Here is a 17,884-nt window from a genome sequence, read left to right as displayed (position 1 = left end):
ATTAAAAGGGTAATCAGGCTCTGATAGCAAATATTAGAAATTTGCAGAAGCGTTGATATAATAATTTGATCGAAATAGCATAGAATGATAGTAGGGATGAAGAAAAAACAATACTAACTCACAAAAAAGTTGTATTATTACATTTGAAGTAGAAGATATGATAAGTTACAGTAAAATAATATGGTTTAAAGGACCATACTTCTCATTTGAGGTTCTTTAGACCTCTTTTTTATAACATTCACTCTCTTATTTTTCTCAAGGTACTTTTCACATGTACATAGCGTGCATTTTATAGGCATAGCGTGCATTTTATAGGCTTTTTTAACCGACATTGTAACTGCATAGTGCATTGTATATGCACCGTCTTTAAAGTTCGCATACAATATTCTTTCTTGATTAGCTATATGTACCTCCCATCACGAACTTTCTAATGGCGGTTGTTATGCACCGCCCTAGATGGCAGCGTAAAATGACTGACATAGCAAATTACTGTTTTAGCATCATCATAAATTCATGACTACATAACTCATTATGTGAGTTTGATGCATGAACTGGTGTAATTTTGAGCTGCTTTTTTTTTTTTTTTTTTAAGCAGCAAGTCTTTAGCTGCTTGTTTCTTCTTTATTTCTCCCAACTCACCAATAATGCGCATTTCTTTTTAGGGATAATAGAGGAAAATAAAGAGGACGAAAATGAAGATAATGAAGAAGAGAAAAGCAACCGAAGAACAATTAGATCCTTTGTAGAAATTCGAATGGAATGGGAAAATATAATTCGCCTTGTTTCCATATTTTATTGAATTGAGAAAAATGAGATAGCATCTCACTGGTAAACTGCCATTTGTTACTTGTCTCATACCATATCTCCCAGATGATTTAAGCTGGTAACAGTATATTGAAGAAGACAATGTGCCATTGTGGGTCCATTTCATTGGGAATGTCGTTCATTTCACATTGTTATAAATTGCTTTTCCCAGAACAATATTAAACATGAGAATTTGGTCCACTTTTCTAGTCCGCCACCAACAAACATAAACAAAAAATAAAAATAAAATAAAATAAACATGAGATGTTGATGACAACAAAAAACAAGTCCCCTTGTGCAATTTGTCTTTGTCGATCGTCCAACATCTTGATCAATATTTCGTTGTTTGATGGTGGTGATGTCAGTGAGTTCCATTCTTGCATTTTTAGTACTGCCTACCAGGATTGTCTCTACTTAGAGAAATGCACATCATACATTGTCGGCCACAGCATTGCAGGACTTCACATGAATGGAAATGGCGTTGCTAGACAAGAATGGACATGGCGTTGCTAGTTTATGAACTAGTCATCTCTTCACCTACAAGAATATGAGAAGCCATACTTGATAAGTACAACATTTGTAATTTCCAATCGAAATAATGACATGTATTAAATTATACAGAGCAACAATGATATTCATGCTCAGAACTTAGACATCATCATTATCACCAATATTATTATCATCAAACTTTTACCCTGTTACTACAACTATGAATTGGAGTTAACAACGAAAATTTACGTATTAACAATAAATACTGAAAATTTCCTTCATCAAGACTAAGACAAAGGCTTGCACATGCAAATCACAAACCCTCTTCATGTATTGTACATTCTAAAAAATCAAAGTCCTCCTGATAAAACCGCAAATAAATAGTAAACAATCTTGCACTGTAAGAAACTCTAGATATATGTCTTGTACTGCAATACCTGTCACAATAGCAACTCAATCTGAAGTTATGAGCCACAAAAGAACCAAATTAAGCACCATATTACCTAGCCAAATCAACGACTTAGAAAAATAAAAATGAGATGGAAAATCAACCATGATGAAGAAACTTGTAAATGATGCAACATGATCCTTGACAATATCTTTCGTAAGAGGGGATTAAATGACCAAAGCACACCCCAACTCTCCTAGAAGGCATAAGAGTTATGGGGTAAGAAAGTTCGCATTATGTACATGGTAAAGGCCAAAAGAAAATAGTTGCCACTGAAGTATTTTCTTCCTACACAAGACAAATCATACTTATTAAAAATCTTATTTTTGAGACAAATCTTGCTCATAGGATATTCTTGTTGAAGTAATTTCCATACAAGATTTTCAAAACTTAGGTTGTCATACTCCATAAAAATCTAATATTTGGTTCTCTTGACTTGAAAACGATCTATTCACAACAGTCTAACATCTTCAGAAAAAAAAAGGCGATCTGTTCATAATTTCCTATTGCATATTGAACCATCATTACATGTTGAAGATATATGAGATCTCATAAAGGAGTAACAAAGATAAATCAATTTAAATAGAAAAAGCTAAAACTAAGCATGAGAGCAAGCAAACAAAACAAAATTACATTTATATAAAAGGATATCAAAGAATGATATGTAGATAAAAATGGGGTGAGAGAGAGAGAGAGAGGAAAAATGGGGAGAGAGTGCCTAAAGCTTCATGACAAAGAAGGAAGAGATTGAATGTGCCAGCATAAACATATAAACCAAGGAATTAGATCTATGGGAAGAAAATATGCAGATCCAACAATCCTTGAAACATGAGAATATGTGGATAACCAACAAGATGGCATGAACTGCTAATGGCTGCTTTGATCTGAAGAGCTAGGGGAATATAACTAATGAGTATAATAAAGTCAATATCTACCATATGGAAACACTTAGCTTCAATAAATCCACTTTATTATTATAACTGCCTTTTATTTTATTATGAAGCAAAAGGATACTAATAAATATGGAAGAAGCTTGTATCCATAGCTTGCACCTATACAATGTTCTGATCCTTATACTTGGTATCCTTTCAATGCTATTAAAAAAACAAGGCTATCAAATAAAAATGATGAAAGAAGGCATGACAATTGGTTTTGAATTCCATGCAACCACATGTAAAGGTATGATAATTGGCTTTGAATTCCATGCAACCGCATGTATGTGGCGATCGGTGAAGATATATAAAAGGAATTCGCCATTTCCTCACTATAAAGGACTTCTATCGAACAATCTAACTGTATTTCTACCAAGGCTCGAAATAATGAAATAAAGGAAAGAGAACATAGCAAACCAAGTCAAAATAGATACTTTTCTACTAATATCCAGAACAGAGAAAGCAGTGCCTTTCATTAGGTCACAATATTAATAGCAAGTGAAAAAAAATTTGGGAAGGAAATACTTTTAAATCCCAAGTGAAATTTTTTTTGGAATAAAGAATTGTTCAATATTACTAGTACATATTAAGCTGAAATTGCAAGTAATCAACACAGTCCTCACGGCTTCAATGGAGTGAAAAGGATTCAAGTTTTAGAAAAGAGAGAGAGACCACAAAATGCACAAACAGTTGACAAAGAGGGCGAGAGAAGAGCCGAGCGTAAAACAGCACAGGTAATGCATGAAAAGAAAGAACTCATTACAGGAACATATGTAAGATTAGAGAGAGAAAGAATGAGAGACGACATTAACATACTATTTTTACCTCAGAATCACTGAACTTGGAATTTACAGAAGCCCAATGCTTAGATCTTCGGAAATGGTTCAAATCTAGAAATATAGAATTTGAAGATAATAATATTCTAGAAGAATGTAAGAACAGAGAGAGAAGAGGTGATTGGTGAATCCAACCCTGCAATGGGAATATAAACTAATCATGTTTTCTAGCCATAAAATAGCAATACTCACCACTCTCTCTCTCTCTCTCTCTCTCTCTCTCTCTCTCTCTCACACACACACACACACACACACACACACACACACACACACACACACACTCTCTCTCTCTCTCAAATAAAATCATCTATTCATCTATGGGTGAGATTTATAAAGCAAAAAACTGATATTAACAAGATTTCATTCATATAAGAAAATATAAACCCAGTAATCATTCTTAAAAGAAAGAAACAAAAAATGAAACCATCAACCAATTTCTAAAGTGCATTATGTATAGTCAAGAACACCTAATAATAATCATATAAACCAATGCCATCCCAACACTACAACATTATAATCAAAATTCCAATCACGTTTTAGTATTTCTCTATTGAACTAAAGGCCCATAATTTCCAGGATGAAGCCATTTTCGGTGATAAAAGGGTCTTATATTTGTGGGTCACAGGGTTTTTGATAAAAAAAAAAATCAGACGAAGAATAAAAATAAGTAATCCATAAATTTGTACAAAAGGAATAAATTCTTGTAAGAAATAAAAATAATATATATATTGAGCAACACAATTACAGTCAAATCGTATGAATTAAAACATAGCAAATTTTTATGCACCGTCGATTGGGCGTTTAATTTCAGAGACTCGAGAAATTTAAAGGTAAAATCCAGATCACAACAGCACACTCACACAACTGATGACAAATTTCTCTTTTACTCACCGATACCACCACTTGAGCTTGTAATCCAGACAACCTAATCAATGGAAGAAAATCTAAATATTAAAAACTCACCCATCTCTCTCTCTCTCTCTCTCTCTCTCTCTCTAACAATCAGAGAAATGGAAAAAGAGAAAAAAACCCACCTTATCTTCAACTTCCTCGTGCTTAGCTGCTCCTTTTGCCAGTAGTGTGAAATCCCCTGCAAATCCCCTCAATGAAGACTCATGTTCTCAACCATATAAAATCATTATTTTCAAGAAAAATAAATCAATTCAAATGAATTAGCCAGCAAAAAATCTCTTATTTATACAGAAGACTTGGAAATCCCAAATATCTGAAAAACCCCGAGAAACTCTTGCACTCTCAAAGGATTCAGAAACAAAAAAAGTTTAAAAAAAAATTATATATAAAATAAAAAGGAAACATAAAAAAATTCAGGAAAAAAGAAGCAGTAGGGTACCATCTGCCTTAGCAAACTTGAAGATGAGCAAAATGATCGCAGTTGTTACTGTACAAATCAAAACCAGAAATAGAGAGAGAGAGAGAGAGAGAGATCATACCTGGGAGGGGCACGCACCTGCTTCTTTCTTCTTTTTCTGCTGCTACATATGAGAGAGCGAGAGACGGAGACAGACACAGAGACAGATGCGTTCTTCTTAAGAGAGAGAGACAAAGAAGAGAGAGAGAGAGCTTTGTCAGAGAGAAAGAGAGCTGAGAAAGCCGGCGGCTATGGCAGTTGGGGAGATGAAGTGACTAGGGTTGTCAAGAGGAAGCGGCTATGGCTAGGGTTTTTTCCTGAAAGGGGGCTTTTTCATGTGGGTGGGATGGCCTTTTCATTGGGATGAACTTTTCCTCAAATTTTTCATTTTCAAGTTCCGTAAATTTAGTCGGAAATGTTTTTAAGCGTAAGAGGGGAAGTTCTACAGTAGCAGGAACTTTCCATTTTAAACTTACCAACTTTTATCAAACACAAAAGAGCTACAGTAGCACGTGAGTTCCTGCTTCTAGGAAATAACTTCCTGTTATCAAACACGCCCTAAAGGTGAAAAAGAAAAGTTCCAAATCACTAGACCATGGGAGTTTGCCCCTAGAGCACCAAAAACTAGGGTTCTTAGAGCCCAGGAGAATTATGATAAATCATGAAGAGCATTTTATCACGAAAACAATGGAGACCGTAGACTTGGTCAGCATGAGGATGCTAGACTGAGTCAGCATGAAGATGAATACCTCATGTGCAAATCACCCAATGTGGCGGATGCACATATGTGGGACATGTGCAACACATACAACACTGGCGAGGTCATCATCACCATCATCAAAGCCTTTTCTCAATTATTTGGGTGCAGTACAGAGCGTCACAAGAAACGCCCTAACACAAACGAATAACGTAGATTCAGGATTTATAGAAAGTTTTGACAAAGTTTTACGTTGGCTGCCTTCCTGATACAATCCACCTCCTTTACTCGAGCTTGGGACTGGTTTAGGAAAATTTTAAAGTCCCCACCCTTCTTAGGCCAACATCAGTGACAGGGGTATTTATACTTAAAAGAGATATTTATACATAGACCGTGACTTGACTAGGAGTTGCACTCTGCACTTCAAATGTGCCAGCTAGATTGAGATCATGCTATAGGCACAAAATGCGATTAACTTGAATTTTTTAGTACCCTTTTAATGCCCCAAAAGGGGTGTCATAAGAGTTCTTTGAACTATCTGTACAGTCCCACTATCCTTCTCACCGTCCAACCCATCAAATTGATGGTGATAATCCAAGTGGTCAAGTTGTTATCAGGTCCAGTGGATCATACTCAGGCTTGGCTTGGACTTGGTCTCAAGTTCATTTTCAGTTGTGGAATCACGAGTTGAGACAACAACTCATAACCAAATGAGGCTTAAATATTTTGCAGTAAAATCTCTTTTTCTTTTTAGATAAGACTCAAATAGCACTCAAATATGATTCAAATATTAGAAAGAGAACTGAATTTCATTGTAAAACTGACCTCTAGTGAGTTCAGTTTGTTTTTCTAAAAAAGACTCAAATAATACTCACTTAATTGAATATTATATAAAAGAATGGCAGTTCATTGGAAGACTGGACCATTTTTAACCTCTATTAAGTGGAGATGTTTTAGCATTTAGGACTTGAGGCACCTGAGCCAATTGAGCAAGTCCCTACTCGGGTTCTCTAGACAAAGGAAGCTAATTCAGATATGTCTGTCATGGTTGCAATTGGTAATTGTCTCTCTGGTTTTGGGGTATTTACTCTAAATTATAACTGGTAGCTTAAACTATTTCTTCTAGTTGATTTGCATGGTTATGTGGACAGATGTTAATGACTATAGTGTGTTCTTCAGTTTCTTTGTCCTCCTTCCATAGATTTGTCTACTTATGTTCTTTCCCTGGAAAGCAAAACAGAAGGATGAAGAGAAAGATGAAAGTCACCGATCCACTAGCCAAGTAGTCAGTCGGCCTGATTTTGCTCAAATGAGCCCCAATTGAGTTTGGGGTTTGAGCACTGGTTAATGATGGAGGTCAGATTTATGGAACTTAAAAAGAAGTGAAAGTTGTATTGGATGGTCAAAGAAAAGTCTTGAGACATGGATTTGGAAACAGACACACCAAGCATCAAGCCTAATCAACTCAATACATAGAGACTCAATGGGTCTCGTATGAGCGTTTGTTTTTCTTTCATTTTTGTTTTTTTGATCGATAACTTGTTTGCAATAGCTGTATCGGTTCATGAACACGTGCTAAAAAGATGCACCTTTACCAAAGAGATTTGGAGAGAAGATACATGGAGATTCAACACCCATTCCATCACCCATACTGACATATTGGTTCATGAAGAAATACAACAACAGATCCAAACTCAAACTGGGGGAGTCTCCTTCCCAGTACTAGTTTGTGTAGACGCTCATGATGGAATATTTTCCACCATTCACAATGTAATCTTTGACATAATATGGAATACAAGGATTTACATCCTGAAGGAATGATCACCCCTCCAACTAATGCATCCTGATGCAAGGAATTGGCCTTGGGTCGAGGCGGCAGCAGCATCCCTATGTAACCTTTCAAAAAAGTACCATTCTGATGGACAGGAAATGCCACTCGAATCAGCTGACAGTGACACAAGGAGGAAATATGAGTGAGAAACAGGGTGTCATAAAATGGCTACCATAGCCTCTTGCTTCCAGTTAGAAAGAGTGTGTATAGGCAACTGGTCTTCTAATTGCATAATTTTGTTTACAACATGCAAGGTCTTGGTCCTTAACCACTGTACTTTTTTATTACAGAAATACAAAAGGGTGGGTCCCTCGAAATCCCATGCTAGCTTAGGCCAAAAAAAAAAGAAAGAAGAGGTTTTAAAGTTTTTCTTTTAATTGGAAAAACAAACACAAGAATAAAGGAAAATAAAGAAAATAAGAGTCCTAATATGGGATGGTTTTAGGTTACATTTTACTTTGTTTTAATTATTTTTACTTGATATACATTTTTTTGATAAGTGAAACACGAAATTTTCTTCTTCTTCTTCTTCTTCTTCTTTTTCCATTTGTTCTTTCACTAGTTTCAACTTTTTAATGTGTATGATCACCATTATGGTATCCCAAACAATTTGTATAAAACTAACCACAAATGGACTTATATCAAACATTCAAAGTTCCAACATTCGTCAAGATAACACCGTGAGGCAGTATTCACCAACACAATATTGTAGGCATGATCAGTATTTCAAAAAGCGCTAGGCAGCCGTGGGGGTCCAGGCCGCCCAGCGCCTACGTAGGCGCCCAAAACTTGGGCGGCCCAGTTGAAAAAAAGAAAGAACGATAGAAGTCGAAAAGATATGACCATAATCCATATTTTTATACAATGCTAAAACAGCAAAACCATACAAGCATACACTGATAGTCTGATACACACAAAGTTAGATAGTAGAAACTAGAAAGTAAAAACTAAAAATAAAGAAAATAAAATATACAGAAATTCAAAAAATATACAGTCTAGGACACAATAGTCAACACTCAATACTCAACACCAAGAGTCAAGCACTCAAGCGTCTGCAACTCTTTATTCTTTAGTCACCATCATCATATGTCTCAGATTTGAGGCCATCATCATCAGAGTCATCTTCATCTTCAATATAACACTCGTCCTCCTCTATTTCTTCTAAATCTGTATCTTCCTCCTCCTCTTCGTCTACCTCCCTCTTACTATGTGCAAATGAGGTCATAGGAGTCTTGACTGCTCTAGCCTTTTCTATCTTTTTGTGCTTCTCTGAACTCAAATATTGTATAATTTCCTCCCTGGTAGCCTTTCGAGTTATAACCATACTTCCAACCCGGATCACCACTTTCAAAAGAACCTGGAGAAGATTTTCCATAGAATAAGGCTCATTTTCATCCTTTTCTGGTTCTTCTAAATTCAGAAATTGTCCAATCTCATCCCAAATAGCTTTAGGAACTTTTTTACACCTTATATAATTTTTATCGTTTGGTTTCGCATTATGACCATACTTCCACTCGGATCACTTCTTCTAGAAGAACCAAAAAAAGATCTATTGAAGTGAAAAGGATTTTGTTCCTGTTTTTGTTTTACATAACTCATATATTTCTTAATCTTCTCTCTGATAGCTTCAGAAACATTTTTACAAAGGGCAACATCCCCTTTAATATCGGCAAGATGTTTCTTAAACCGGTTTATACCCCCTTTTGTATCTTTTTCACAATAATTGCATCTAATGCAATTTTTGTCATTTGGATTCGGGTTATATCCATTTTTCCAACTTGAATCTCCACTTCGACTAGATCCTGAAGAAGACATCTCAAAATAAAACAAGCAATCTAAAAAATAAAGTTTTATACTTACTTTGATTGCTCGAACTCCAAACTCCCACATCTGATATGTTTTATAGTGCTAAAATATTAAAAAAACCACCTAATAGGATTAAAAAACCCCAAAACTAAATCTAAATTACTTGGGTGATGTTTGGATCCATTTTCCGTAACTTTGAAAAACACTTCGATCCAATGAAAATCACAAAATCTAGTTTTTTTAGGTTTATTTCTCTCTAAAATGGGTTCTTGTGGGTTTAGGTTTTGAATGAATCTAAAACTCATCCTTAAAAGCTTTTCTATTTCAAAAAAACTTAATAAAAAAAAAAACTCATTTCAGCCCTTAGGTTGGGCGCCCGCATAGGCGGGTGCCGTACTGCCTAGGCGGCCGCCTAGGGACTGCCGCCTAGGCCTAGGCGATTCGCCCAGGCCTTCTGGACCTCCTAGGCAGCCGGCCTAGGCACTGGGCGGTCCGCTTTTTTTAACAATGGGCATGATTGTTTACTAGTGCCCAACATGATTCAGGAATGCATGGGGGGTGAAACAAAGTGTAACGCAGCCTGCATGTTCTAAAGTTTGGATTAGGTTTAACTGGAAACCAAAAAAAATCAATCATAGTTTCCAGCTGGCCATAAGACAGAAAAGGAAATACAGATTAGCCAAGACTTGCGTAGATGGTGATTTCAATTCAACACTCCATGGTTTCTTTGAATTAACTCCACGAAACATTCCTGGACTCATTGAGACCTTTCAATTTTGTTTTTTTGTAAGTATTTACGAGTCTTGAGATGAGCCTGAGCAAAATCTGACTGAAGTTTCGTGAGTCAATGGTTTTTAAACTGTGGTCCAATAAGCAAAGGTGTGGCGGTAGTCAACACAGTTAACTCAAAACATGGATCAATATAATGTAATAAAAACAACGGCAACAAGAGCACTAAGAGTGTATAATCTGCTACAATATTCATCAATCCTCTCATACGGGTTAGTATTTTGAATATGCACGCCATGATGCATAGAATTTTATTTTGAATACATTCGGGCATCATTATTTGTAGTTGCAAGACATATAAAGGTGGTCAACATTATCATCAGAGCCCTTTCCCAATTATTTGGGGTCCGCTATGAAATTTTTGGCAAAGTTTTTCGTTGGCTGCCTACCTAACACAACTCAGCTCCTTCACGCGGGCTTGGGACAGGTTCAGGGAACGTTTAAGGTCCTCACCCTTCTCAAAACAGTAGGACACATAAAGGTAAGAACTAAAATTTGAATAAATTCTTGTCTCACACTAAACTTAGTCGTTTCCACCACATATTTTGATTCATGGACCTGGATTGCAAGAAGTCATTTAATTTTTATTCAAACTGAAGCAACTGTTCATAAGATGGATTAAATGCTTTAACTACAAGAACGCGCATACAAGTGCCCAAATAACCTCCTATGGGGGAGCATACATGTCAAAATAATAGAAAATAACAAATGGTTCCATATTTTTATACATGTACGAATCAAAATTGTCCTCAAGGAATATAGTTATGTTTTGGTGAATGCCATGAGTGGTAAGCAGTTCAGCTTTCCACTCCAAAGAAGTGATAAACAGTAGGTTGATACTTGAAAATTATTTTGTGTTAAGCCCTTACCTCTCTATAATGGATGAAAGTCAACTTCTTATGTTTCTTCACATCACAAAATAAATAACATGAAGCAAAGTAAACAATGCCAATGTTGTCTCACATAAAAGGATGGTCATGAAATATGAACTCCAAGATTGGCTAAAAGGGAAAACTATCTTGCTATAGGCAAAGAAATAGCTCCATATTTGCATTTGCAGTGAACTTGGACATAATATTGTATTGCTGTTAAAAGAAAAAAAGTGTGACCGATAACATAAAATTGCCGGTCATGGACTGCCTCATATCGCAATAGGCCACCATGTCTGGATTTCCATATGTAGTTCACTGTAGATTTGATGATGGGAAAAGAGTAAATCTGAGTTTCAACATTGATACAAGTTCACAATGAGCCTACTAATGCGACAACCATCTACCTTGTATGAGAAGACCAGCATGACTGAATGATGGTGATAGATCCACCAAAACGACATGAGACAGGTCTGGTTTAGTGATGCACGGTAATATAAAAGACCGACCAACTAAATGATATTTACACATAGCTTGATCATCATTACCAGAGAATACTTGAAATTAAGCCCTCAGGGAATATCAACTATCACAATAGGTATCAGTCATGCCTGAGTAAAGTGATAATGAAACCCTCAAAATATTGTCAGAGCAGGAAGTATGACCTAAATGGCCATGTCCTTTATTTGGAACTGCTTCGTAAGGCATAGTTTAGAAAGATAAGCTGACCTCATCAGCACCAATAATTGGTAAAACAAAGTGCATCAATCTTGAGCAAAATATTAGTTCCATACTCAACCGCATCATGCTAGCTGTTGCTCCAGGCCTTTTAACCATTGCTGAATCCATTTTTTAAGGTCTTAACATTCCAAATCCATTACATCAATAGGTTTTCATGCCTGTCAAAAAGAGCACCAGAACCAAACTATGACTTATTACAGTGCTTAAATCTCTTCCTACATAGTCATATTTCTCATGTGATGTTTCATGGCTAGATCTAAAAACTTGAGTTTCCTCCAACATCGTCGTCTTCCCATGTGATGTTCTGTGAGTGCTTAAGTCCCTCCTACAGAGTCACTTCCCCATGTGATGTTCCACTACATCCTTATGAAAAGCTGATTCCTGAATGGAGGCTAAAAATCTAAGAAAACTAAGTGACAGCTAAAGAAAGAATCGTAACAACAATATTTATGTGGAACAGATGTACAAGAAGAATGCTAACATTTAGAGGTTTGCATTACATTCCTCATGTTTTAGCTCAATGGGACCAACGCTGAGATCAAGAAAAGTAGAGGACATTGAAAAGCTATGAATCTAGGAGGGATTAGGAGTATGAATGAAGAGACCATCTCTAGAGAAAAAGCATGACGAGTATGTGCATCATAGAAACAGCACCCTTTGTCTATTAATCACATAACATACTCTAGCTATCAACTTAGATCTGACACAAACAAGCAAGAAAAGAAAAGCAGTACACACAAAATTTTCAGCACAAAATTTTCAACATGCGTCTTGTAACCCACTAAGCATTTGACAAAATTAAAGAAGAAAATCTACAAAACATAGATTTTTATGAAGATAATATATTAAATCGATGCAATCTATGAAGAACGAGCAGATTAAAACCTGATGGTTATGTTACTGCAATGGCATTAACAGAGATTTATCGCACACCCAGTCAATTAGGTGACGAATCCCAAAATGAAAAGACTGAAAATTAACAAGACCTCGATAATCACTCTCAGAGGCTTTCCAAAATCATTGTAACAGCAATAATTTGAAGGTCTCCAGCCTGCTTACACGATACAAGTTCTCAAAGTATGCCCACCCCATGCTCAATGCCACAAAAGCAGCACTGTTGTGACAAATTTGAAGAGGAAAAGGCGTAAGATGCTATCCACATCCAGAAAATCAAAGGTTTTGCTGACAATGGCATAGGAGGAACCCCAAAAGACCCAAAGATTCTGATATTTGTCTAAGAGGCAACCCCAACTCTCTGGGAACCACATATTTTTCTAAGAGGCATCTGATCTTTCCAAGAACCAAAACTTTGATAATGGTTCTAATATTTCTTAGATAATAGTTTTAAGATGAAACCTTAACTTCCAAAGAACCAAAAAGCTTTGAAATATCAGCATGCTTACGGATATGATGAGGGAATCTGTGAAGCAAATCCTGAGCATCAGTAAACCTGCCTTCCTTCATAAAGGCCTCAAAGATATTAACATACACTGCAGATGATGGGTTTTGCCCCAATGTCAAAGTCTTCAAAAGATCCATTGCATCCTCTGCCATTCCATTCTTAGATATATAGCCAATAAAAGGGTCCACAAAGGCTGGGAGCTTCTGCTTCTTCATCAAAAGAAGAAGCTTCAAAGCCTCCTCAAGCATTCGTCTCCCCAATAACCCCTCAATTAAAATCTTATAAGTAGCTTGCCATGGTTTCAAATGGGTTTTAGTCATCATTACACTTAGTAAGGTATATGCATCTTCAGGCCTATTCTGATTACAAAAACCAGCCACTAAGACCTCCAAGAGATCGGCATCAGCTTCAACACCCTTCCCCAACATCTTCTTAAAGCAAGATAAAGCCTCCTTCACTTCGCCAGCCAAGCAATGACCCTGAATCAAGATAGTCCAAGTTTTGAGATCCGGAGTACAACCCAAAGCTTCCATCTCATCCAAAAACTTGCAAGCTTCATCGAACCTATGAGCCTTGCACAACCCAAAGATTAGCTGGCTATAAGTAATATTATCAGGTATGAAACCAGCTTTTTCCATGGCCTCCAAGATATTCTGAGCCTCATCAAACCTTCCCATACTGGTCAGTGATCTATGAATTCCGTCATAAATAGATTTTGTAAGAGAATTACCGGCTCCTTCAAATTTCTTTACAACCCTGAAGACAAGGTCAGGACCTGGGTTACCACTCGTTGCGAGTTTCCTTAAAAGTAAGCCACAATGCTGAACAGATGGTTGGTATGGACCCTCAGACATGAATTCGTAAAGCTCAACTGCTTCCTTCAACATATTCCATTTCTGAAAGCGCCTGGAGAGCTTAACATAAGAGTCCATGTCCATATCAAAACCACTTTCCTTCATTTCTTTCACCATAGCCCAGAACTCCTTAACACTATCGTTGCGACCCAAAACCCTAATTATTGAATTGTAAGTGATGGCACTATGCCTGAAATTGGGTTGCCCTCCAACCCAACGGTAAAAGTCCAAAGCTTTCAATGGGTCCACTCGAATTTCTTCGAGAACTCTAAGTATAGTGGAATCTGATAAAGGAAGACCAAGAGAACTCAATTTGCATTTTACTTCTTCATTCCACTCTGAATCTACCAATAGTTTGATTGCTTCATTTAACAGTGAATTGGTGTGTGTTTCTCTCTGTCTTAAAGAGAATAATTCCCTCAAACTAGAAGCTTCAATCACCATTTTTTCTTTCACAAACCTTCCCAAAAGAGTAGGATAAGTCTCTTTGTCAATTTCATGCCCAACTTCCCGCATTTTGTTCATGACCCACCAAAAATCTTTCATGGAATCCTTCACTCCAAGGATTCTAAGCATCAGATTGTACGCTACACTGCTAGGCTTAAGCGCCATTTTATCACAAACCCACTTGAAAAACCCTAAAGAATTTCTAGGACTTTTCTCAAGTTCTTTCAACACAAACAAAACTCCTTCATCGGTGAGTTTGAGATTGAGTTTGTTCAACTGGTTTTCAATCTCTTCGCACCATCCTTTCTGCGAAACTAGTTTTGTGACGACAACGTGATCATGGGGTTTGCGCATTGTTGAGAAATGAAGCTTGAAATGGGTGTTGCTCGTGTTGAGTGAAGAGAGAGCAAATATTTCATGGCTGGTTATCGAGGAAGAATGAAAAGAAGGAAGAGAGAGAAAGCTTACCTGATAGTGCAGAGCCCTTGTGGTAAATGGGGTTCTCAGTGTTTGAATGAGAAGTGATTTCACCGCTCTCTGCATCCTGCCAGGTTATCAGTCACAGCTCTTATGCGTCAAGGAACGAGAGAGAGCTTCAGGGCAGGAGTTTCAGAGAGAGAAAGGGGCTCAGAAGGGTTTAACAGTTTAGGTGGGGTTTAGGTCCATGGTCCGGGTTTTCTTGCGCACTACAGAGACACATATAATGGAAAAATCACAAATAACCCCTAAGAAGGAATGTCCTATCCAACTTATCCCCGACCCAATGTTTTCTCTCATTATTTTCTTAGCAAATTATCCCCCAAGTAAAATAAAAAATAAAAAAAAGGATAAAATCCAAACCAAAATACCCTCCAGAAAATATACAATCCACCACAAAATAGAGGCGCCCCGGCACTTTTTTTGGAAAGCATCCGGTTCGACACAAAATAGGAAAGGTCCGACATAAAATAGGGGCAGTCTGACACTTTGCTTCTAAAAAGCATGCGGTATGGTACAAAATAGGGGCATTCTAGTACTTGAGGCATGCAGTCCGGCATAAAATGAGGGCGGTCCGACACTATGGCCATTTTCAACAAAAAAAAATATAACTTTTGACTTGAGGGTATTTGCTAAAAGTTCAATTTGGGGCAAAAGTTGTTAAAAAAAACTTTGTTGGGTGTAGGTTGTCTAGTAAGCTTCATTTTGAGGTTTTTTTATAATTTTTTCAAATAACAAAGGACACGGTTTCTAGACGGCCAGCCTGCATATTGTAGAAAAAAAACTTTGTTGGGTGTAGGTTGTCTAATAAGCTCCATTTGAGGTTTTTTTTATAATTTTTTCAAATAACAATGGACACGATTTCTAGACTGCCGGCCTGCATATTGTAAAAATGGGGGCTTGGCAATAAATATATAATTAAAATATAATTTGATTCTATTTTTTAGATAATATATAATTTTTAACATGGAGATCATGAATATGGAAAAAATAAAATTGAAAACTAAAAATAATAATTATATTAAGAAAACATTTGGACAGTTAGTTACAATTGTTTTTAGATGGACCACTTATTTGCATCCATCTTTAAAATAGATGATTTATACGTTTGGACCGCATAATGTAGAAGTGTTGTCTAACCCACATGAAACAATTTTCCAATAACAAAATAAGCAAAATGTTTTCATGAGGGCTGGACCGCATTTCTACATATGCGAAAGTGTAAAGCATCCACCTTAAAGATGGATGAAAGTAGGTGGTCTATCTAAAATTAATGGAAACTAGCGATCCAAATGTTTTTTTTAATAAAATTATTGCTTTTAATTTTTAAAATTTATTTAGTTTTTCATATTCTTGATCTCCATGTTAGAGATTACGTGTTCTTAAAAATTAAGACCAAATATCTATCTAAAAAATAGATTTTTAAGAAGTGCCACATTTCTACATGTGTGGACTTGGTCCGTATGCTAACCGTGTCCAAATACGAAATAATGAGTTAATAGAAAATTATTGGAGGTGAGGCATAAATATCTACTTAAAGAGGTCATTATAATGTAAAGAATACTATGATACATTATCTTGATCTCAAGATGGATGGATATGATAAAAAATGATAAGTTCTAAGACTAATGCAGCTTGTGAGATATTATCTAGGCCATCTAATTTTGATATTTTCATATATTTATAGATGGATGTGGTTTGCATGAGGTTGCAACCTTAGACAATGAAATTAAGGCACACGACACACCTTCAAATTTTATCTTTAATCTAATTTTGGTGTCAAAAATTCTTGGGATGGTTTGATAATCTATTTTTATCTCTAATAATAAAACTATAAACTTTACAAGTGGTTCAAATCAAGTAAATCTATAAACACATGAAAATCTTTAAAATGGACAGTCCAGATAATGTCTTGCAAGATAAAATATTTTTTGGACTCGATTTTTTCTTTTCTTTTCATATTCATACATCCTGATGTTGAGATGATCAATTAAAGGGTTTTCCAACATCAAAACAGCCTTTTATTATGGATTTTTGAGGTACACCTTAATTCTACATTTTAAGGTTGCACTCTTATATAGACTTTTTCCTTTGTGCATATGCTTGATTTGTACCATTTTTGAAGCTTTAACTAGGGGTAGGAATAGATTTTCAAACTATCATAGAGGTTTTCGACATCAAGAATCCATATTTCAACAGGGTCTAGAGATGTGCCTTACATTGATTGTTTAAGGTTGATGCCTAATGTAAACCACGCCGAAATTACTATAGCATATTAGTTATAGGTTATGTTAGGATATTAAGGCCTTACACATAAAGTGTTTCTTTAATGTATATTTTTGGAAATTTATTACTCTTAATTTGCAATAAAAGTTTTTCAAACAAGGGCATTTTTAGTCACAAAGAGGGGTAGAATAAATATTTCTATAAAAAAACTAGTGGTAATTAATACTGCATGTGGGTGATGTCATGTTTTATATGGATGATATCATTCTCCGCTATAGTCAATAAATATTTTTTATCGAGAATTTCTGGTTTACCTTTGATACCTAAAATACTCTAGCCAAAAAATTACTATATTTTAGAGTAAAGTTATAAAATGTCTAAAAATATTAAATACATTAAGAAAATGCTCTATATGTAGAAATACTACAACATAACCCATTAAGTATTTATAACTAACTAATGAATATCTACACCATCTTATTAAGCTACTTCTAAGGGGTGCACCTATCACAATAATAAAATGAGACCTCTAATGGCTATGGGAAGCGGCACCTGGTAAAAAGTACCAAATTTAGGGCCCAATATATGAATATCATAACTATGACATCGTATTAATAAAATAATTATAATCTAATAATTGTATATATCATTATAATAATTATGTAATTAGATTAAGTAGGTTAAAATTATGAGTAAGTTCATAACATTTTAAAAAGATTATTATCACAACGTTGCAATCTTTTCTACCCAGAGAGGTTATGAATGACAAACTTGGGGTTAACTCCATCTCGATTCTTGGTAGCAAGCATGTTGTCTTACCCTTCTTTCTCTGTCTTTTCCTTTTCCCTGCATCAATTTGTTATGGGT

General features: G+C 35.9%; 1 protein-coding gene across 4 annotated transcripts; it reads right to left on the bottom strand.

The window, feature by feature from the left end:
* Positions 1 to 894: 894 nt before the first annotated feature.
* BIR6 (Pentatricopeptide repeat (PPR) superfamily protein) lies at positions 895 to 15,028 on the bottom strand. 4 transcript variants are annotated; one of them, XR_002282198.2, is made up of 5 exons: positions 13,015 to 15,028; positions 4,544 to 4,599; positions 4,401 to 4,434; positions 3,499 to 3,645; positions 895 to 1,341 (listed from the first exon to the last, which is right to left on the bottom strand). XR_002282198.2 is itself a non-coding variant. In XM_020671924.2 (4 exons), the coding sequence occupies exons 1-4, from the start codon at positions 14,855 to 14,857 to the stop codon at positions 3,596 to 3,598; spliced, it is 1,983 nt and encodes a 660-aa protein (XP_020527583.1). In that variant the 5' UTR covers positions 14,858 to 15,028; the 3' UTR covers positions 895 to 3,595. The 4 variants fall into 4 exon arrangements, 2 of the variants coding, with proteins under 2 accessions (XP_020527583.1, XP_020527584.1); XR_016056841.1 differs by lacking the exon at positions 3,499 to 3,645 and having other exon boundaries at positions 4,544 to 8,763; XM_020671924.2 differs by having other exon boundaries at positions 895 to 3,645.
* Between the last annotated feature and the right edge of the window lie 2,856 nt (positions 15,029 to 17,884).

Source organism: Amborella trichopoda, chromosome 6, assembly GCF_054954075.1.
Source record: "Amborella trichopoda isolate Santa Cruz 75 chromosome 6, AtrichopodaSantaCruz75HAP2 v2.0, whole genome shotgun sequence".
Taxonomy (NCBI): Eukaryota; Viridiplantae; Streptophyta; class Magnoliopsida; order Amborellales; family Amborellaceae; genus Amborella; species Amborella trichopoda.
The sequence above is the reverse complement of the archived record's forward strand: the minus strand, read 5'-3'. Positions and strand labels throughout refer to the sequence as shown.